Here is a 21,572-nt window from a genome sequence, read left to right on the forward strand (position 1 = left end):
GTTTTTTACTTACTTATTTTATATTATATCTTTAATCCCTCTTCTACTTATTATAAACTTTCTTTTAAATATTTTTACTTATTATATCCTTCTACCACACACTATAATAGTTCTTTATATAATAGTATTAGGGGGTTAGTCTTATTAAGTATCTTTTATATTTTAATTAGATTAGAGATTAATAAACCTACTTTTTATAATCTAGTATTAAGACTTACTAATATCTATAAATATTATAGATTATCTTCTATCTCTACTTCTACTAATCTTTACTTATTAATAAGATTCTTTAGGATATATCTACCTAATTCTTATAATATATATATTCTAAGGAGGTAGGCCTTAATTATCTTATATAGCTTAAATTACTTACTCTTAAACTTTTAAGGACTTTTATTTTATATAAGAATTTATTAGCCCTTCTTAAGATAATTTTTTTTATTTATAAATCTTAGATTATCCCTCTCTTAATTATATATTCTAATAGCTTCTTATTTACTAATACTTATATATATATTACTCTTATAAATCTATTATAATTATTTTTCTTTATAGATTCTCTTATATCTCTTAGTAATCTTAGTTTAATCTTATATAGTAGGTAGAAGGGGCTTTTACTAGTATTTATATAAGTATATATTTATATTATAAATACTACTAGATAAAGATATTTATTCTATAGCTATATTAGTTTCCCTATTAAATATTTTATAAGTATTTATTCTAGGAGTCTATTAAGGTTTTTATTCTTTTTATTTATATAGGGATAATTTAGTATTATTATATAGTATTTTACTTTTAAGATTTTTATAAAGATCTCTACTATATATAATAGAAGATTTATACTATTATTAGATACTATCTTATTAAAGATATTATACTAAATAAATATCTCTTTATATAGGAACTTTATTATTATTTCATCTATAGCATATAGAATAGCTTTTATAATAATCTATCCTATTATATAATTAATAATAATAATAATCTATTTATTACTATTTAGTATTACTAACAGGCATCTAATAAGATTAATACCCTAGTATTTAAAAGATTAGATACCTTTCTTTACTATATAGTATTACTATTCTTATTTAAGATATTTCTTTAATCCTTATAATATTTAATAATTTAGGTATTCCTTAACTATAGCTTAGATATTATATTATAAAGAAGGCTACTAGACTTAAGTTCTAATAGCTCCTAGTAATACTAGATAGCCTATATAGCTATATTCTCTATATATTTCTTATAGAAAGTCCCTTTAGAATAGAATCTCTAGGTATAGGATATCTCTAATTTCTAGTAATATATAAATTATCCTCCTAGGTATTATCTATCTATAATTTAATTTAGTAAGAGGTATAGTATCTCTTTTTTTAATTTAAAAAATAAGGTTATAATTAGTATAAGCTCCTACTTCCTTTTATCCTATAGTAAGATCTATAGCTCTAGGTATTTTACTATAGTATTATACTATTTATACTCTATAAGATTATTTAGGCTTTTAAAATATCTTATCTCTACTATCTCTTATATTTCTAATATATTAAGTAAAGTTTTTTTAGTAATATTACCTAGCCCTTCTTCTATAAAGTTAGAGTATTAGTTAATTATATCTAGTATTATTACTTTATTATCTTTTTAATAATAGATCTCTAAGTTATAACTTTAGAATTCTTCTACCTACTAGGTAAGCTACTTTAAATACTTAGTTATATTTATAAGATATTAAAGACTCTTATAATTAGTTATTATTATTATTATCTTTTTATTATTAATATAATAATCCTATCTCTAAAGAACTTCTTTTATTATAAGTAGCTCCTTCTCTTATATTAGGTAGTTTCTTTTTATATTATTAAGCTTTCTTTTATTAAATATAATTAGATAAAGTTTATAATTTTTATCTTCCTATATTAAAACTATTCCTACTACTTATTCTAAGATATTAGTCTTAATTTAATAAGATTAATTAGAGTCTATAATTATTAGTACTAGTATAGTAACTATTAGTTCTTTTAAGTTAGTAAAAATATCTTAATATCTTATTATCTAAGTAATTAAATAAAATTTCTTCTTTTAAAGGTCTTTATTTAACTCCTTTAGTAGATTATAGAGAGTGGTTATAACTTATATAAATCCTAGTATAAATTAATAATAATATATTATAAGTCTAAGAAATTATTATACTTTATAGATATTTTTTAGTTTTAGCTATTAGATAATAACTTCTATCTTAGCTAATATTAGCTTTATAGTTCCTTCTCTAATAATATACCTATAGAATTTAATTTCTTATTAACTAAATTTATATTTTAAGGCTTTTATAAATAGCTAGTTCCTCTATAATTAGATAAGAACTTTTTATATATATTATTTATATTCCTCTTTACTTACTAAGAATATTAAGATATTATTAAGATATACTACTATATACAGGAGATCTTATAGTTAACTATTTATATATATCTAGAATATTATAGATATATTATAGAGTCTAAATAGTATTATAAAGAACTTATATTTCTTAAAGAAGATATTAAATACTATCTTAGTAATTAAGTTATCTATTATTTATAATTACTAATACCCTAAGAGAAGATTAATTTTTAATAGAATCCTTATCTAACTAACTTAGTTAATTAACCCCTAAATTCTAGAAAGTAGATAAATATTCTTAATAATAACTTTATTAAGTATTTAGTAATCTATATATATTTATTATTTTTTTTCTAACTTTAGAACTAATACTACTAGTAAATCTTACTAGCTTACTAAGATCTAGATTACTCTCTTTTATAGTAGTTCTTCTACTTAGTAATAGGTTTTCTTAAACTTCTCTAGTAATTAGAGATAAGTATTTATATTAATTAATTTAATATTACTAGTATTAATAATATAGTCTACTCCTTAAGTAAGTAGTATTCCTAGGTTAAGTTCTTCTTAGAATATATTCTTAAAGTCTTTTATTTATTTACTATAATTTATAGTTATTAATTTTTTTTTACTAGTTTAGAGAAGATATAACTATATTATTAACTTCTTTTTTTATAAGATCTACTTTAGTTATTTTATGGTTATCTACTATACTAAGTTATCTTTATAATATTTAATCTTATATTAGGGGTTAATAAGGTAGATAAAGTATATTCTTCCCTTATTTTAAAGGATTATCTAGTCTAATTACTAGTTAATCTATAGGTTAGTAACTTTTAGCTAGTTATAACCTAAAATTATCTTATATTTATTAATATCTAGAATCTATAACTTAGTAAGATTAGTCTATTACCTAATTTATATTAGTATCCTTACTTATTAGTAAGTATTTATTATAGCTCTATTTAGTAATTATATAACTAAGGGTATTTTTCTTTTATTATAAGGAGGCTCTATTTTACTAAGATAACTAGTAATTATTTATAATATAAATAAGTAACTAGCTCTATAATTAATAAGGGCCTTAATCTAAATTATCTATTCCTTATTTTATGCTTTTATTATATAATATATAGAGTTAATACCTATTATATTTAGATATACTTTAATAATTTCTTATAATAATTAAAAGTTCCTTCTCTTAGGTAGTTCTTCCTTCCTATCTTTAAAGAGATTATATTATATATTCTAATAGTTAGAGGCTTTCTCTATTTAATTAATAAGTATCTTTAGATTTATTAATCTTTCCTATTTTTTATTATCTTTATAGAGTATAATTAAAGATATCTAGTTTTATTATATATAAAATATACTTTATTCTAGTAATACTATAGTTTCTACTTTAGTAAACCCTTATTTAGTTATAAGAAGTTTCTCCTTAGCTAGGGAGAGCTAGTAATTATATTTAGATTTATTAGATCTTTACTATATTAATTAAATTATAGTTTTAATTATAGGTTACCTCTAAGTTATTAAGTAGTAGTTAAGCTATTCTTATAGAGAAAGAAGTATTTAACTATTTTATTATATATTTATAATTATATTTAGTCCTTTATCTATCTTTTCTCAAGCTTTAGTTAACTCCTAATAATAAATTTTTAAATAAGAGAGGCTTTATATACTAGAGGAGAGATATATACTATAGCTTTATCTAAGATAGTAATATATAGCTATATAGATTATAGACCTTAGATAAGGCTTTTATATTCCTTTTATCTTTTATTATTTATATTATATTTCTTAAAGTTCTTTAGTAGCTATATATAAAAGATTTCTATATTAGTAATTACTAATATAAGATTAATTTATAATTAGATTTTATTTACTTCCTATCTCTTATAAGTATATCCTATAAGTTTTTACTTTATAATAATAAGATATTCTAGATTAGAAGGAACTCTCCCTATTACTAATAAGATATCTCTAAAATATTTTTTAACTCTCTTTTACTATTCTTAAATAGTATCTTTTATATATATATCTTTATACTCTAAGATAGGAGTAAGATTTAAGACCTTAAAGATAGATAATAATCTATAATAATAATTTATCTCTTATAATTCTAGGAGTAGTACTTATTTACTATATTACTCTTAGTAAATACTCTAAAAAAATATATTAATATTAGTAAGTAATACTTCTTAGGCTACTATCTTAAATAACCTAGTAAAGGCTTATTTTATATCCTCTAGTAGATTGTTAATAGGATTATTTATTATAGGTAGCTAATTATTACTAGTAGTTCTAGTAAAGAGATTTAAGAATATTATCTTATAGAGATTATTTTTTATTAAGACTTATTTTAGTAACTAAGTAATACTTCTCTAGCCTAAAGTTACTATATCTTATTTTATTTCTATCTCTTCTAATAAGGCTTAATAAAAAGTTCTCCTATAATAAAAACTCTTTACTAAGTATAACTACCCTACTATCTTTTAGCTTAAATTTAGTAGTTACTTATAAGAAAGAGCAGTAGGTATTTACTAAGATAAATCTAGATCTAATAAAGTAAGAATATTTAATTTCTTATTATTTATAATTTTAGATATACTACTAGATAGAATTACTAAGGATAAGATAGTATTACTAAGGATAAGATAGTATTACTAAAGATAAAAAGAGATAGGCTAGGCTAATACCTCTTTACTTACTTAGGGTAAGATCTTCTATTTATATCTAGCTATTAGCTATCTATCTAAAAGATATATTATAGATATTATAGAGATTTCTTAGATCAACCTTAGTAACCCAGAGTTAACCTTAATAATCATTAATCTACTCATGATATTTGTTCACTGATATCACAATAGGTTAAGTATTAAAATTATGAGATGACTAGATCTTATGTATAGAATATGACTAGTATAAAAGAATAGATACTATATAGCTTAGGTTTTAAGAATTTAGATAATTAAGTAGATTAATACTAGGTTTAGATTCTTTCTCTATAAGAGAGAATTTACCCAACCCCCTGCTTAGTAAGGGCTGACTGAGATATCCTTGCATAGGTAAGATAGATATCTTCCTAATACCATTAGGAGGCCTTACAGATTCAGTATCACCATATCAACCCCAAAATTGTTTTCTGTTGTAGAGTGGTATTCACTGTATTAGTATCTCTTTTAGGTATATACTTAATAAAGAATTTATCTATAATAAAATTCTTTACTAGACTTACTAAATTATTACTTTAATTATAGTTTAGTAGTTATTATTTTAGAGAAGAGTAATATAAGTTTACTAGAGGTAAACTTTAGGTCTTATAGAGTTTTTATAGATTAATTATAATTTTATAAATTTAGATATACTACTAGATAAGATTACTATAGTTATATAATTTTATTAAGAATAAAGAGAGAGGTAGGCTAGGCCTTACTCTCTTTTATTATTAGAGATAGTACTCTTATTTATATTTATACTATCTAGTTACTTTATATAATAGATAGTTATAGGTATTACAGAGATTTCACTATTAACCTTAGGTTACTAAGGTCAACCCAGATATCTACCACTTATCGCCACTGACATGTGTTCACTGATATCACAATATTACATTAGTATTAAAGTACTAGTAGATATTAGTATTTAATAACTCTAGGATAGGTTCTATCTTTACTATACTATTCTAATAGTACTAATTATATATTAAGCCCTAGCTCCTATTAATCTTATAGAGCCAATAAAGAGTATAATAAAAGAGATAGACTTAGTTTATACATCCTAATTCTAAAAGATAATATTTACTAGTAAAAGAGGAGAATACTATAGGAAGAGCCTAATATATATAATAATAGTAGCTATAGTAGTCTATATAGTAGTTATAGTAGTATTAATCCTTAAGAAGGGATATATAATAGATATAATAGGTTAGATTAGTCTACTACTATATATAGGTATTGGACTTATAAAGATAATATTAATAATAGTTATAGTTAGTATAGGCCTACTACTATATAGGTAGAATAACCTAATAAGTATTATAGGTCTATAAGCTAGATATACTAGTAGAGGTAGTTAATAAATTAGCTAAGTAGGTACTAGAGTAATAATTAAAATAGTTATTATAATTAATAAAAGTAGATATCTAAGTAGCATAAGAAATATAATATTTAGACCTATTACAGATTTATAGCTCTCTATTATATATCCTACTAAGATAGTTCTAATAATATATATATTAATAAAAAAAATAAGACTATATATTAGTATAGTATAGTAGCTATAGTAAGTCATAAGTATTAGGCATAATAAAAGATAAAGGCTAGATTTAATTAGATTAAAATATACTATAGAAAGAGAGTAGCTAATATAATAAGAATAGTTGGCATACTAAATATAAAGTAATAGAATATATTATTAAAGTAATATAAAAAGATATAGTATATAGTAAAAGTAGATATTAAAATAGATAAGATAGGTAACATAATAATAATTAATATATAATCCTATATATATGTAAGGATAAAGAATAGAATATAGTTAGGTATAGAAAAGATATAGATTAATATAGAGACTAATCCTTACCTCTCTATTAATCAGTAATTAAGACTATCTTATAGTCTAAAAGTTATTAAATTAATACTATAATATCTAAGCATTATTCAATAAGAAGCATTCCTAAAGCATCCTAAAGCCTCTGGATGTTTCCTATTATAATATAGAAAAAAATAATATACTATAAAAACTATAAAATAGATATAGGAGTATTAGATATAGAGATTCTACTAAATGTAAAGAGAAGATTTCTATATGATTAAGAAAGATTAAAAAGATTAATAGAATAAATAGCAAAGTAGAATAATAGATAATTAGTATATAGTCCTATACTATATAATCCTATATATAGAAAAGAGTAATATACTATAAAAACCATAGAGTAGAAGGGGCAGAAGGGGTAGATAGTAAACTAAATCTAAAAAGAAGAGTATTATATAGTAGACTAAGATTAGTAGAAAGAGTAGTCATATAAAGGTAAAGATAAGGTTAAAGAAGAGGTTAAAGATAGATAATAATAGTAAGATAGGTAGAGAGGCTAAGGCAGAGGCTAAGGTAGAGGTAGATTTAATAGAGTATAGGAGGCTATACACAGTGCCTAAAATAGTAGGTAGTGAAGCTAACTGCAGCAGTAGAACAGACCTTAAAGCATGAATAACAGGGCAGCATGTAATTATATATAATGATCCTAAAAAAATGTGTTTGGAGCACATTAAAACAATCAGCACCAACAAAAAACAAAAGATGAAAAACATACAACAGCCGGGATTCGCTGGTGGTCACCCACCCAACTACTAACCGGCCGGCGTGTGGCTTAAGTACGGCTGAGCGGACGGGAAGCCCTGTTCTCCACACCCTGTGGTCGTATGTGCTTGATAATAAGGAGGAATGGTTTATATAAGACACTCAAGTTCTAGTGAAAGGAGGAGATTTGGTCTTGCTTGGGTTGGGGCGTGGAATAGACTCCACAGGATCCAGTGCCTATGGTGGAATGCTAGTTACTATCAGCTTTACCAATGGTGGGAGCGGCATGCATTCAAGTCAAGCATGTCTGCTGAGGGATCAATAACAAACAGAAAGACATAGGCTTTGTTAATAGCTGTTCAGTTCGGTTGATTGCGGGAAAGCACCGACTCGTCACACATATATATATATATGTATATCTAGGCATTCATGAGCTTCCCCAATCATCTTGTACAAAATGGATCGACACTGTGCTTGGTAATGAGGGAGCCTGTCAGCTTCTAGCATTATTAAAGTATACAATTAGCATCTCCTCTCTCTCTCTACACATTGCCCATTGTGAGCTCAAATATCTGGAGCTGTATTCCTGTTTTTATATTGTGATTAGAAAGAAGCCTAAGAGTCCATCCAGAAAGCCTTCGCTTACTTACTTGGCCTTGGCTCAATGGAATATACATTTCTGAGAATCCCACCAGGTAATAAATGGTAGTATGTTGTTGTATGGACAATTACTGTATAAAACATGCTGGAAACCACATTCGACCATCGATATGGACGGTGGAAACGGCATTGCGCTGGATTCAACACGGAACAAGCTCCGTCCTATAACCATGACTTCGGCTAAATTCCTCAAGACTCATATGGAGTACTCTAACCCCACATTCATTCTGCAGGAAACCAAGGAGTAAAAGACATAATTCAGTCACCAATGGGTATTGTGGGTTGCATCCGCCTCATTCAAGCTTCCCCGCGTTGGCTTATTGGCGCGGGACGGCTGGTGGAAAAGTATTTAGGACAACGTGCATGCCATTTCAAAGGAACGGCTTCTTCAGATTACGGTCAACTTGAAGACAAGATGAGATATCTCTCGTTGCTTGTCCTGCTTTCGCTGGTTCTCTGCGCATCAGCGACAATCTTGGAGAATGGTCAGCCTCGACTAAACCCGTATCCTGGCCAAGCGGACATTATCTCCTTAGACAAGAATGCATGGAAGACGTATAAGCCCAATGCAAAGGAGATTTCCTACAAAGGACGATGGGATAGCAAGCACATTTCTTGTGAGTTGAGCAAGAATTAGAAGGAACAAGAGTTAACAGTGGGATCCCAGGGTGGTCGTAAGTGGCGCGATTTGGGTATATACAAGCAGACTCTGATGGCTGCCAATAGTGCACCTGGATTTAAGCTTGCTTTCACTGGAGAAAAAGTAAGCTTCGCCTCTGCATCCAGAGGAGTCGGTAACTGACCGATCAGCTTGCATTGAGCTTCGGTCAATACACGAGCCAAGGCGTTCTCGTGGCATACAGGTATGTGACATTTCAGCCATTATTTGGGGAGCAGTGCCTCATCTGTTGTAGAAACAGGACTGGCAATTCTCCAACGTCACTGCCAATGCCACATATCAATTTGTCGGATCTGCGACGACTGGCTTGAATTTAACCAGCTCGTCTGATGCAAAGACGTTTGAACTCAGAGGTTCGTATTTCTGTATCCAACTGCCCAGGTATACATCGCTAATCTCTACAGTGACCAACTGGGCTTATGGATAAGTTCAACGGCTCCTTCAGGCGACCACTACTGACATACATGCACGATTCAGCTGGTGGGTGTGTCTGTTGCGACAGATGCACGTATCTCAAAGGTGCCTGAGCACTCGAAAATGATCGAGATTATTGGAGATTCGTAAGCTCTAACTATTCTGCCAAGAGACCTGGAGCTAAGTGGTCTCTAGGTTGAGCTCCGGCGACTTCGCGACATACGAGGGACTCTCATCCTGGGCATATGACTTCGCAGCTGGCCTTGGCAATGTCGAGTACTCAATTACTGTAAGTGGTCGCATATCATATCACACTTCCAGCGGACTCTGCTCACCTGCTAGGCCTACCCTGGTATCTGCCTGCACGATCAGAACTGCTGGGGCAACCCTCGCGGTCAGGTAAGCATCCACATCTTGCTTCAGAAACAACTACTAAATTGTCCAGTCCTACCAATGGTACCGCACTTCCGATACCTCGGGGCGCGCACACGAGATCTACGGGGAACACCCGCCAAAATGGAACTTTGCAGCTCAGCGTCCGGCAGATCTGGTAGTCATCAACATCGGCACTAACGACAACAACCCAGCCAACAACGTCTCCAGCACGGACTACTATAACGACTACGTGAAACTCGTCGGCAATATTCACGAAATCTGGCCCAAGGCAGATGTTGTTCTGATGGTACGTATGTCCGTCTCCGCTTTGGCCATAAACTGACAGTCGCAGTCTCTGTGGGGTGGTTTCGGGGCATCCGGGGACACTTATGTCCAGGGCCCGTTGTTCGTCGACGAAATCAAGCGCGTGTACGAGCATTACAAGAAGCAAGGCTTCATCCACTACTTCGACACTACGGGTATCCTGCAACACAATGATATCGCGCCGCTGTGGCATCCGACAGATGTCGGACATCTCAAGGTTGCCGCCCACTTGATGCAATGGGTCAAGTTGAAGTTTGGCTGGGAATTTGCAGCTACTGGACCAGAGGTGCACCCCGGGACGTTGTACTGGAATGATCAGCAGGGCTATTAGTGTTGATGCGAGGTGAGATAACTGGTGTAATTTCGAGCCATGGATTCGGCTCATTTTACCATTCGGAGCCCTTTGAGCTTCCCTCTCCACCTTCAATGTTGATAATATCCCATTTCTGTAAGAAGCTATCTAAGTTTGCATCTGCGTCGTGACGTTCTTCACCACGTCTTGATACTTGGTCCTCGCTCATGACAGCAATACTAGAGACTCATATTGATAGGTTGTCCAAAATGATACCTCTGGTTGCGGTCAACTCTCATTGAGCTCAGTTCCAACTCGTTGACCGACAATAACCACCACAACTGCTATCTGAACTCATCAATAAGAGAGGTGGAACCCAAGTATGATCCCAAGGTGAATACTCACAAGTAATATATCAACACCCTCCGCCACACGCACTGTCCACTTCGGCCGGTATCGAAACGGCGGCCGTTGTCCCTGCCCAAGGACACTGCGGTCCGTCACACGGCGGATGTATGCCACGCTCCGATTATGCACAAACACCACCTGGAGCACGTTGTATAGATCTTGTCCGTACACCTCCAACACAACCTCCCCCGGATTCCTTCCATCCGATCCTCCCCGCTGAGCCACAGCATTCCGAAATGTCACCACCGCCCGCGGCGCATTCATCGCAACCCGCAGCTTCGCCTCGAGGATACACTCCGCCCCACCGGGAAGTCGCAGAGAAAGCGTGGAGGAATCGTACCATTGGCACCGCAGTTCGAAGAGCGGAAGTCCCGAGCGGTCGAAGAACATGCGTGTCTGGTTCGGTTTCCAGGGCTGGCCTTGGACCGTGAACAGGGTGACACCCTCGTGCTCGACGGAGTAGTCGAGACTGTGCCATGGTTCCGGGCGATTGGTGACGGTAAACTCGGTCTCGTGGCGGGCGATGTTCTCAGCCCGAATGGCTATGGGGTACGGGGGCGGTTCAAGGCGTTCCGGGGCGGAGGACATGGTGGACTGTCCTAGGGGTTGACGACTGCGGCACCACAGAGCGTGACCATTGTGTTGGGTTCTCGCGAGCCATGGCAGCCTGGCGTTATCTAGATGGGTGATGAAGGGAAAGGCAGACTCGCGAGGTGCCTTGTGCTTTGCTGGCATCTTGCAATGATTGGAACTGTTGGTTCTGTAGAGCGGTTGATTGGTGGATTCGGGTATTGTTGCGGGGAACCCAATGATAGTGAGAGGCTAAGAAGGGATCTCCCGCCTGAGAGATGACATTAAGGAGGTGGCTTGGGAGTCATGCATGTCAACTGATGACCCGAGGGGTTCCGGTTGCTGTCAGCTACCTGATTGAATGGCTTGTTTCAGGTACTTGTAGAATTGCTTGCATGGGGTAACGGCAATGTGTAGCGCCTCATAAGGCTATCCTAACGGGCACATGGGTCAAGTATAATACATATTTTAGAACAGAGAAGTTGTTCCAACTATGAGATACAGGTGCTTGGATGGCATCACCAGTATGTAGCATACTTGCTCTTCCCCTCGACCACCTTGACAAACTCCTCTGCAATGATCTGGTCGGTCCTTTCAGAGGGATGCAACTCATCAAACCACATGAACAACTCTGGGTTGGGAAGACGAGTGCAATCCCCACCACTGACAGGACAGTGGCTATTGTACCCTGTTACGTTGGGAGGAGCACTGCCCTTGAAATACACCGTTGGGTTATCATAGATATCAGACAACTGTGTCATGTTAGCGTGCATCTTGGAGGTGTAGATTGCAACAACATACCAGAGTGTACATATCCATCACGGCAAATTTTGCTCCGGGATACCGCTTGGCGATCAGCAATTCATACGGCGTCTGATATTTGAACACATCATTGACCGTCGACACTTGCTCCCACATCCTATAGCTGACGAGGGTGCGGTTTTCGGGCTTATTCGGCCAGTATGGGTTGGCCCCTACGCCATCGTGCTCAGGGGTTGCGTACATGGGCGTCAACTGCAGCGGCGCTAGGTTCATGAGCACGAAGTACTGAGCCCCATTGACGTACAACCGGTCCAGCGCAGAGTACACGCAATTGATGTAATCCGGGATTGTCTTGCCCTGAACCTGCGAGTCGGTGATGAAGGCATTATTGCCGAGATCGTTGGTGCCGATCCAGATTGAATAGACGGTCTCCTTGGGGGGGATATCAAGGAAATCTTTCTTGCCGGAGACCTTGTGCTTACTATCCGCGATAAAGGCAGGGATTTCGTACTCGAGCACAGACGGGAACAAAGCGTTGATGGAGGAGAATGTGCGCGGGGTAATCTCGTTGGAGCAGACAGCGCCGCTGACCGCGTAGTTGTAGAGGTTTACATTGGCGTACTGGGAGACATAATGGCCCCAGACATAGCCACCAGACGCGGTATTATTGTTCTATTCATCTTTCAGACCTGTTGGCTCGTCGATCCTGCGGGAAGAGGGTACGTACGTCGGGCTGTTCCCAACCAACTGGCGGAGCTGCTCCTCCGTGGCCTCCAAAATAATTGATCCGTGCTTGATCAGTATAGCTATCGCCAAAGGATACAAGACTCTTAAACTTTTTCAAGCCCCAGGACTTCGATGGATGGGCAGATACCACATCGAGCGCGAGGGCAAGGCCCATCAGCAATTGAACTTGACGCATTGTGAGTTGAGTGAACAGCGGTAAAAAAATGCGCAGATCTGCAGGGATAGTCTACTATTTATAAGGGTTTAGAATCCGTTTGTCCGAATTTGGGATCGCCAGCATATTATTGTTTCTCGATTACTTCACAATGTACGGAGTACATACGGGGAAACTGCGGAGGAAGGGAAGTGACCTGGCTGGATTAATGCAGTGGATAAATATCAGAGACGCATCATGATTTGTCTGTCTTCATCTCCCTCATGCAGAAGCCTTACTTAATCTCATGGTGCCCGTCGTATTCCCCAATTTTGAGTCGTTGCAATTTCCCTTGCTTCCATTCCAACGGCGCCACAAAAGCCATCTGACTCCACGAGAACAGCCGATTCTTCCCGCCAAACACAAAGACCTCGAATCGTCCGACGAATCGTCTGTTTACCCAGACTCGGCTACCGCCAATAACATCTGTGCAAATGGTGATGTGACTCTGTAGCGGGACATTCACCGGTTCATGTGTTGAAGAGGTTTGGTTTGTCCAGATTCGCCCCGGATGTCCTGCGTCAAAGCCGTCGTGTGCGTACACTGAACGAAGCGGATACTGCCATCCATCTGAGCTGAAGATTAAACTGCCATCTGGGGTAAGACTGAGACTGCAGTCTGCTGAAGACAGGACAAAGGGTCCTCGGGCATCAAGCTCTAGCGTGTAGTTCATGCCTTTGCTGCCGTATCCGAGATGCACCTTCTTTCCATCGTGTGTGTTTGAGGTCCAGCTGGCTAGCGAATGTCGAGGATGGGAATGGTGAGACTTGGGGAGTTTTCGATCGAGGTTCTGACCAACTGCACCAAATGTCAGGAGGTTCGAAGAGAGAGCGAGGGTTGACTCATCCAATTTTGGGCCGCGGCTGCCTGTCCATGCTCGTGACGCGACGAGCGGGATACCATCACGCATGGCGTAGAAAGACTCCAGCTGGGTCGTCGCGTCTGGCCCATTGTCGTTCCATGCTGCGAGGATAGCCCCCTGGACGACACGGCTGTCCAGTTGCTCAGTCACGTTGAACGGATTAAACAACGATGGTTGCCATTGCCAGCCCTTGACATCGGCGAAATTCAGCACTCGGGTGTTGTTGAACAGAGCTGGATATGGAGCCGGGAAGATTGGCATATGGTCATTTTTCAATGACATGTATGCCCAGCGATCTTCCGAATTGATGAGCGTGTATCCATCTCTTGCGAGAAGAACGGGATCCGACTCCCCATATTGCCAGTGCTGGATGATGATATCCTTTGAGATAGACAGAGTCTCCGAGGGTTCGTTCGTGCCCCAGATGCGAACTCTTTTTCCTGACTCCTCTTTAATAAAACCCGCCATCTCATTGGCGAAATGAATGTAAACGTCTGCCAATGTCGAATCGTACTCATCCGCCCCGATATGCACCTGTTTCGTGTGAAACCACGGTAGAAACTCCTTCCAGATGGACTTAACCAGCGGTATTGAATCTGGATGAGTGAGGTTTAGGAGATCCTTCTTCGCCAGCGCCAGCTCCGGCTTCCACTTTGTGAGAAATAGGCAATGGCCTGGTGCCTCAATCTCGGGGATAATTGTCACGCCGCGCTGAGCACAGTGGTGCTCCAGGTCCTCGAACTCGTCTTGCGAAAGCGTCTCATTTGCCCGTTGGATGATGTCGTGGAGTTCCGAATTCTCAGGACGCAACGCGAATTGCGCATAGACTTCATTCCACGTTTCGTTATGCCCGCGGTTTAGAGGATAGTTGTCGCTGGTGTGATATTGAAACTCCGACATCTTGAAGAACGAGGCATATGTGCAGAGCTCCTTCAGGTATGCAGGCGAGTACCACTTCCTACCTGCATCAAGCATGTAGCCCCGTGTTGCAACCGACGGGACATCTACCATCCGACCGACAGGCAAAGGCAGTCGTTCATGGTTGGAAACAATCAACTGCTGCAGGAGAGTCCGAGTCCCCCACCACATCCCTCGAGCTCCCGATCCCCGGATCGAGACGTGATGGGGTTGAATATCCAGCTCATAGCCTTCTTCGGTCAGGGTGCCATCCTCATATGTGATACTGCTGCAGTCGTCGAGTTTGTCTAGGAAGATCCCCCCCGCTTGTGGGAAATGATCGACTTGCTGTATCTGCCACCGCGAACCCGTCACCTCCGCCAGATCCTGTAGAAATGTTTTCGCGAATTCCAGAGCCGATGGGGGTATCAGGGTCAATCCACTCTCATCTTTGTGTGAAGTAAAATTTGAATTGATATAGACTGTTTTCCTGGCAGCGTGTATATTGAACCCAGGAGATGGCGGCCCTGAATTAGCCTGATATACTGGGGGCAGCAACTGCAGTGCAGCAGCCACTACGCCAAGTGATAGAACAACAAATGAATACATAATTTGATGATTTCTCAAAAGTGTTGTTATCCTGCTGAATAAATAAGAAATACATGTTGCATTGTTACCATTGCCAAGGTTACACTCGGCTGTCTGGTGTTGCTTCAAAAGTGTGCCATTGTCACCCTCTCCTCCTTGATCGATGTGCCAAGCAGTAGGAATTCGGACATATGATAGGGCGTCAAATAGTAGTTTTTACAATCATATAGCCCATGTCATAGTTGTATTTGGCCCTTGCATGGATCCGGACAACGCATATTCTCGCGGTGAACCCCCACGCAGGCCAGTGCTGGAATGGAAAGACACATCAGTCAATCCTACAGTCCAGGTAGCAGACAGTAACAACACTTATAGTACAGGGAAAGTGACATCCACCATGAATACCTTCCCATATCAGACAGAATGCGGGGCCCCAGAATTGGCAGAATTAATACATGTTACGCTTTACCCCGGCCACGTGCACATTTCCATGGTTCATGGCGCTGGGTGGAGGTTGCAATACTCGCATGCTAATCACATAGGTCTGCTATACCACTGACTTCCATTATCAATTATCTGATGCATATACATGAGTTTAAATTATATATACCTACACCAAAGAACGAAGCACACATCACTCCCGACGACCCAGCTTCGTATCATCCGAAGGAGGATTCACCTGAAAAGAACCATTCGACAACTGCGTGACCAGACAGAATGTACCTCCGGTACCAGTAAAGTCAACAGCAACAGCGGGTACTGCATCCTTTGCCGTGGTGATTGTTCCAATATCTAGATTCGGATCGCTGGAAATGTAGAATACCAGTGGCTGGGGAGGATCGGGAACCGGATAGCTCGAAATCGGTTCAATCTCCCATACACAGCTGGGAGTAACTCGTCCAGAAGCCTGGACAACACCCAGACCACAAAACAGATGTGCTAGCAATCAGTCAACCTCAATTCGTAATGGGGGAATCCAAAACTGACCGTCCGGGTTTGAGTCATATCTCGTCGTCGATATTTTCGCCCAGTTACCTCCAGTGGCCTCTGCGTCAATAGAAGGAAAGTATGGGTCGTTGCCCTGAACTCCGATAGAAACGCTCTGCGGAGGTGTAATAATTGTTGACTCTTCGATGTTTACATTGACACCGGGGGCCAGTGGAATATTGGGACTAGTTCCGCAGACGACAGCAGAGGGCATTTCGACCATGAATGTTGCGGCTTTGTTGTTCGTGATGGTCGTTGACTTCTGGGTCACACATGCCATTGGTGTGAACTGAGCTGAAAATGGCTGATAAAACAGATAGTAAATCTTGCTGTTGCCGCTGTTGTTGAGGACTTGGATCGTCAGAGTCGACATAATGAGTATCAGTGTGCTAGGCAGTAGCTCAAGGGGGTCAGTCTGTACGCTGCGAAGAAGATATCCTCCAAGAATCAGCGTGTGATATATCCAGTTCCACAACGGGCTGTCCTGGGTATACCTATTTTCTGATCCCGAGATATCGTCATGATCGGTTTGATCAAGACATACGTGTGATGCAATAATACTCAGACTGGGTTTAGATTTGGCCAGACATCCCTAGGCCTGGAACGGTAGACTTACAGACAGACGAATTGCCTCTCTCTATCTACGTGCTGATCAATGACAGCAAGTAGGGTTGCAGCCTTCTTGCTCAGGCATCGAAACAGCTCATAGTATGTGACTGGCTGGACCGAGCCAAAGACGAAAGGGTCTCATTTACCTTGCCTAGACCTGTGGCTGTGAGGTCATGAAGCAATCACACGTCAAAGGATACATGGATCATATGCGATGAAGCTATTCCTTTGCCGAATGCAGCCTCAGTTGAGACAGGGTACCACAAGTCTTCATCTTGGGATATTGATCTGGTTGAAAGTCAACTTTCCTGACCGGCTGATGGCCATTGATAGCTCCAAACCTTTCTTGAGAACTATCTGCTACGTCTGATGACATATAGTCATTCATAGTCATGAGCCATAAAGTCTGTAGTTATGCGACGGTAGATGGTATTCATCATGATACCAAGCCATAGAACATGTGCAACCAAAAATTGCCCAAGGTCTAAAATGAGACTGATGAGAGATTTACTTCCATCTCTAACTGGATTACCATGGAGCCCTTGGACTAGATGAGCTTGTACAACAGCCATGTTTCATGAAGACAGACCCAAATTAATTGCACTTCCTAGATGACTAGACTGTAACCTAGTTCGTCATTGCGTCCGCTTAGGAAGTTTCAAAGAGTTTGATGACCAAGTAATGGACGTTAGTATCCTGTGATCACTCATTTCTGAAAGCACATATCACTTGAACTAAGTGATAATGTACGCATCAGTGGCGCTGGAGACGTTTTTGACTGAGTCCAGATCAGTATCCCTGCTTGTCTATGCAGGTCAAAGCATGGGTCAGACCCATGCTGTCAAGGACTCTTGAGCCTGGCAAGAGTGCTATAAATTCAGAGTAGACATCAGCCTACAGCCACATGTTTCCAGAGCCAGCACCCTTTACATGATAAATTAAATTAGCAAAAATAGATCGCTGCGATAACGATCCACAATGTCCACCACCCAGAACTACACTATCGAGGTCTACAATTACAGTGGCCAGCCACGTAATTACCTTTTGTTCCAAACCGTTCCCGTTCCCTCTGGCCAGCCAGATGTCTTTGCCAACGTCTACCAGTCCTCTGGCATTATCGAGAGTGGTGACTACTCCCAGGCCACCTTCGAGATGACCAACGAGTTCTTCGCCGTCCTGGGAACGGCCCCTACCCCCCTTGGTGACCATGTCAAGGTGACTACAGGTGCTGCCAACCAGGTGACTCTTTCGAGTGGCGAGACTCCCCCAGAGCAGCCCGGCACCATGTGTGTCCTCTCCACGACCGAGGGACTATATCCAAAGTGGGTGGATGTCACCCAGACTCAGAATCAGGAGCCCAATGCCTACGGTATCTCCTGTGATGGAACATTCGAGTATCCTACCGAGAGTAAGTTTCTTTTCATTGATAAGCTATACCAGTGTCGAGCTTTAGCTAATTCTGGGGCTAGCCAATATCTTTATTGGCATGGGGGCCAGAGACCCTGTCACTCAGGGCATCACTCCCGTAGCCACGGTGCCTGCTAACCCCAACTACAACTTCTACTTCCAGCCTGTCGTCAAATACTACATTGGTACAGGTGACTTCGATGCCGGAACCGTCGTCAACATCACAGAGATCGGACCCGTTCTCACTGTAGATTTCACTCAAAGCACCGAAAACTCGGTTGTCTTCACCCAGGGCCCCAACAACGAATATACTCCCGGTGGTCCTAGCAGCGATGCTGCCAAAAAAGGCGTGGAGAGGAAGTAGTCGATGAGCGTGGACTGCTGATACCCTCTCACAATGTACCAGAGAATTTTAGCTGAAGGATATTCAACATATCCTTTCACTGTTGAAGAAAATCATTACCATGTAATTCATTGACTGTTTCATATTGTAACACCATACAAGTAGCCAGATCTACGACAGAAAAAAAAATAAAGTTAGATGATGATCTCTCCTTCGATTCAGTGCAGGAGCAGTTGTGTGATAAAATTTTGGTCAAAATTCAAACTCCAATTAAGATATGGTGTATGGTATGGGAAAGGGTCTTTCAGCTGAATGCTCCTTCAACCTCTTAGAGGAAGTCTCGACACCCAGTCGAGACTTGCCATAAAAGAATCGTAGGGCAAATTCTCCAAAGTCTGTTGTGGCTCGCCATCATGACGATGCAATCCATATCGATCTGGGGAAAACTAAACATCAAGGGAGATTTCGTTATACGAGCATATTTCATTGCAGGGCGTGTTGAATGTTCAAACTATATGACACAAACGACACTATCTTCCATCACCGGACGCGCCTGAATACCCAGACTGAACTTCGTCAAACCCTAGAGTACCATTAAGCACCGCCAATGGGATATCATTCATATCCTGCAGTGCGAGCCGGACAGAGCCTAAAGCTCCAGATTTCTTGATGCGCACGTAGAGAGCCATTTGGGTCTGCGTGGTGGTAGCATCGATCATCACAAAGTCCGTGGCAGACAAGGGAGAGGTCGACGGGACGCTACCCGCAAGGAACTGGCCGATTTGCTCTGGGACCCAGTTCAGAAATGGAAGTGAACCCGGATCCTGCACCGTGAGAGTCGGAGTGGTGCCCCGTGGTGGGATGCTCCTGTCCACCATGAAGTACAGGCTGCGAGCGTCGAGTTCATCTTGAGCCACGTCCTGAGAGTAGGCAGTCTGTAGAACCGCATTGATTTGCTAGCGTTATGTCAAAATATGTATACCAGGAAGAAGGAGGAATTGTATCTTACAGCTGCAGTCACTGTGGCAGTGCAGAAGAGTGGGATAAGGGGCTGACTGGTCATGATGGCGAGCGTCGCAACTTGGAGTTCTCTCTGAGAGACTGTCTGGCTGGGCTCAAGTAGTAAAGTGAGTAGGCAGGAGCTTTATGCTGGAGACGAAGAGGGCTCAATGCAGCTATGGACCGAGACAAGGCAGCAGACTGCAAAGGATGGGTCGGTGGAAACGGCTATAAGCAGGGCTTTTGGGGGGGGTCGTCTCTCAATCCGTCGCATTCTAGACAACTTTGGAAGAATGCATGATGCGTATATTGATCAAGGCTGTAGCATCTGACATGTTCTTTGAATGGTCAAGGAGAATTGTGGCTGGCGGCGACACTCCGGAAACCACAGTCAGGGGGAATCTAATTCATTCTAATGCTCGCCCAGGAGGGTATTTTATCCGAAAGCAGCCTGTGGCTTGCTTATTATGGGGCTGGGCAATAGTGAGAGCAGATTGATACTTTATCCATTGGATTGGGGATGTTTTTGGGTTCATGTTCGCATTACATACTTCACTCAGCGCTGTTATCGGATTCGGCACTCTGCCTTTTTTCACGCAGTATTACATAGGAATGATACCTAGTTCACAAGGTGTCTTCGATATCCACTTATCATACCTCTAGCAAGACTAGTAGGAACTGAAAGTTAGATGTTATGGTGGAGGGATACGCATAGACATCTCTCATAGATGAGAAGGCAAAGACAGAATTAGAACACAAAGATGGTTACGCCATCAAATTCCCATGGGCGAGGCCTTCCCTACTGATCATTTGGATTCTCCTCTGCTACAATCTCTACCAAGCCAATACCACTCACGTCCACCTCCTCCCCAACGAAATCCGTGGTAGTCTCACCAGAAAGAAGGATCAGATGGAGGTCGTCCTCGTCGACGAACTCTCGAAAGCTGGGAACGTCAGCTGTTCCAGTATGGTTAGGGACCAAAAGTGTCGTCTGCACAACCTCATTCCTCTTGGTGAGTGCCCGATGCGTCATGAACTGCTGACCGTCGTTAATGCAGTTCATTGCGTTGTCGCAATAGCGACTATGTCTGCATTAGTCTTTCTAGGTCAGCCCCAGACGTCACCGGAAATACGTACATTCCCTCGTAGTTGACCAAGAACACATAGAACTGCGTTCCTTCGATCACATCGTTACGGCGATAGAAACCCCCCAGTTGACCCCCCTGTCGCTGGTTTTCAATCAGAGGGATACACCGCTGGTAGGCCTCCCAACCGCCTTCCTCAACACTGGCGAATGGGTACTCGTCGCATGAGGTTCCAGCACCGGCCCATGGGAGTATACTGCAGGGGCTACCACTGCAGCCAGCCCTCTTCCGTTGATCGTCCGTGTCCTCCGGATCACCACGAGTCAAAAAGGTGATGGATGGGCTTCCGCAGCGAACGGCGTAGCAGGCATTTTGGCACGCCTGAGGGGTGTTCTGACAGTTCCAGCCAAAGTTGAGACCACACACACCGGACAGGATCAATGGCAGCAAGGAATGTAGATATTGATAGGACACCATTTTCATATATTCAACTCAAGTCTCTTCTTCGTAGTGAAGGGTTTAGCAATCTGGCTGCTCTTGGTGTGGAGAGAATGTTACGATTAATATATGCTTCGCTCATGGGACTTGAGGGCTATACACTCTCTCCCTGTACTCTTTTAGGGCTACTGACTGACAGAAGAACTCGCAGCCACCCTGTCATGGAATCTAGACACATCTTGTCATTATGTTAGTC

General features: G+C 39.5%; 8 protein-coding genes across 8 annotated transcripts, besides 4 other annotated features; 2 read left to right on the top strand and 6 right to left on the bottom strand.

Moving 5' to 3' along the window:
- Window positions 1-1,741: 1,741 nt before the first annotated feature.
- Window positions 1,742-1,790: a microsatellite.
- Window positions 1,791-1,800: 10 nt separating this feature from the next.
- Window positions 1,801-2,715: a mobile genetic element.
- A 2,279-nt stretch (window positions 2,716-4,994) lies between these two features.
- Window positions 4,995-5,054: a microsatellite.
- Window positions 5,055-6,743: 1,689 nt separating this feature from the next.
- Window positions 6,744-6,917: a microsatellite.
- Window positions 6,918-8,752: 1,835 nt separating this feature from the next.
- Window positions 8,753-10,460, top strand: ACLA_093980 (SGNH/GDSL hydrolase family protein; the record flags this gene model as incomplete). Its single annotated transcript, XM_001273124.1, has 8 exons — window positions 8,753-8,954; window positions 9,148-9,200; window positions 9,258-9,369; window positions 9,519-9,576; window positions 9,626-9,719; window positions 9,773-9,829; window positions 9,876-10,112; window positions 10,158-10,460. 8 exons carry the CDS (start codon window positions 8,753-8,755, stop codon window positions 10,458-10,460), a joined length of 1,116 nt encoding a protein of 371 aa, XP_001273125.1.
- Window positions 10,461-10,709: 249 nt separating this feature from the next.
- On the bottom strand, window positions 10,710-11,417 carry ACLA_093990 (uncharacterized protein; the record flags this gene model as incomplete). Its single annotated transcript, XM_001273125.1, has 2 exons — window positions 10,710-10,769; window positions 10,827-11,417. The coding sequence occupies 2 exons, from the start codon at window positions 11,415-11,417 to the stop codon at window positions 10,710-10,712; spliced, it is 651 nt and encodes a 216-aa protein (XP_001273126.1).
- A 500-nt stretch (window positions 11,418-11,917) lies between these two features.
- On the bottom strand, window positions 11,918-13,083 carry ACLA_094000 (SGNH/GDSL hydrolase family protein; the record flags this gene model as incomplete). The annotated part of the gene is made up of 3 exons (XM_001273126.1): window positions 11,918-12,151; window positions 12,201-12,833; window positions 12,889-13,083. The coding sequence occupies 3 exons, from the start codon at window positions 13,081-13,083 to the stop codon at window positions 11,918-11,920; spliced, it is 1,062 nt and encodes a 353-aa protein (XP_001273127.1).
- A 253-nt stretch (window positions 13,084-13,336) lies between these two features.
- Window positions 13,337-15,469, bottom strand: ACLA_094010 (beta-N-acetylhexosaminidase; the record flags this gene model as incomplete). The annotated part of the gene is made up of 1 exon (XM_001273127.1): window positions 13,337-15,469. One exon carries the CDS (start codon window positions 15,467-15,469, stop codon window positions 13,337-13,339), a length of 2,133 nt encoding a protein of 710 aa, XP_001273128.1.
- Window positions 15,470-16,082: 613 nt separating this feature from the next.
- Window positions 16,083-16,808, bottom strand: ACLA_094020 (uncharacterized protein; the record flags this gene model as incomplete). Its single annotated transcript, XM_001273128.1, has 2 exons — window positions 16,083-16,387; window positions 16,436-16,808. 2 exons carry the CDS (start codon window positions 16,806-16,808, stop codon window positions 16,083-16,085), a joined length of 678 nt encoding a protein of 225 aa, XP_001273129.1.
- A 1,214-nt stretch (window positions 16,809-18,022) lies between these two features.
- On the top strand, window positions 18,023-18,815 carry ACLA_094030 (uncharacterized protein; the record flags this gene model as incomplete). The annotated part of the gene is made up of 2 exons (XM_001273129.1): window positions 18,023-18,452; window positions 18,514-18,815. 2 exons carry the CDS (start codon window positions 18,023-18,025, stop codon window positions 18,813-18,815), a joined length of 732 nt encoding a protein of 243 aa, XP_001273130.1.
- A 509-nt stretch (window positions 18,816-19,324) lies between these two features.
- On the bottom strand, window positions 19,325-19,857 carry ACLA_094040 (uncharacterized protein; the record flags this gene model as incomplete). Its single annotated transcript, XM_001273130.1, has 2 exons — window positions 19,325-19,729; window positions 19,804-19,857. The coding sequence occupies 2 exons, from the start codon at window positions 19,855-19,857 to the stop codon at window positions 19,325-19,327; spliced, it is 459 nt and encodes a 152-aa protein (XP_001273131.1).
- A 735-nt stretch (window positions 19,858-20,592) lies between these two features.
- ACLA_094050 (uncharacterized protein) lies at window positions 20,593-21,355 on the bottom strand (the record flags this gene model as incomplete). Its single annotated transcript, XM_001273131.1, has 2 exons — window positions 20,593-20,875; window positions 20,931-21,355. The coding sequence occupies 2 exons, from the start codon at window positions 21,353-21,355 to the stop codon at window positions 20,593-20,595; spliced, it is 708 nt and encodes a 235-aa protein (XP_001273132.1).
- Between the last annotated feature and the right edge of the window lie 217 nt (window positions 21,356-21,572).

This window comes from Aspergillus clavatus, genomic scaffold (genome assembly GCF_000002715.2).
Source record: "Aspergillus clavatus NRRL 1 1099423829798 genomic scaffold, whole genome shotgun sequence".
Classification (NCBI taxonomy): domain Eukaryota; kingdom Fungi; phylum Ascomycota; class Eurotiomycetes; order Eurotiales; family Aspergillaceae; genus Aspergillus; species Aspergillus clavatus.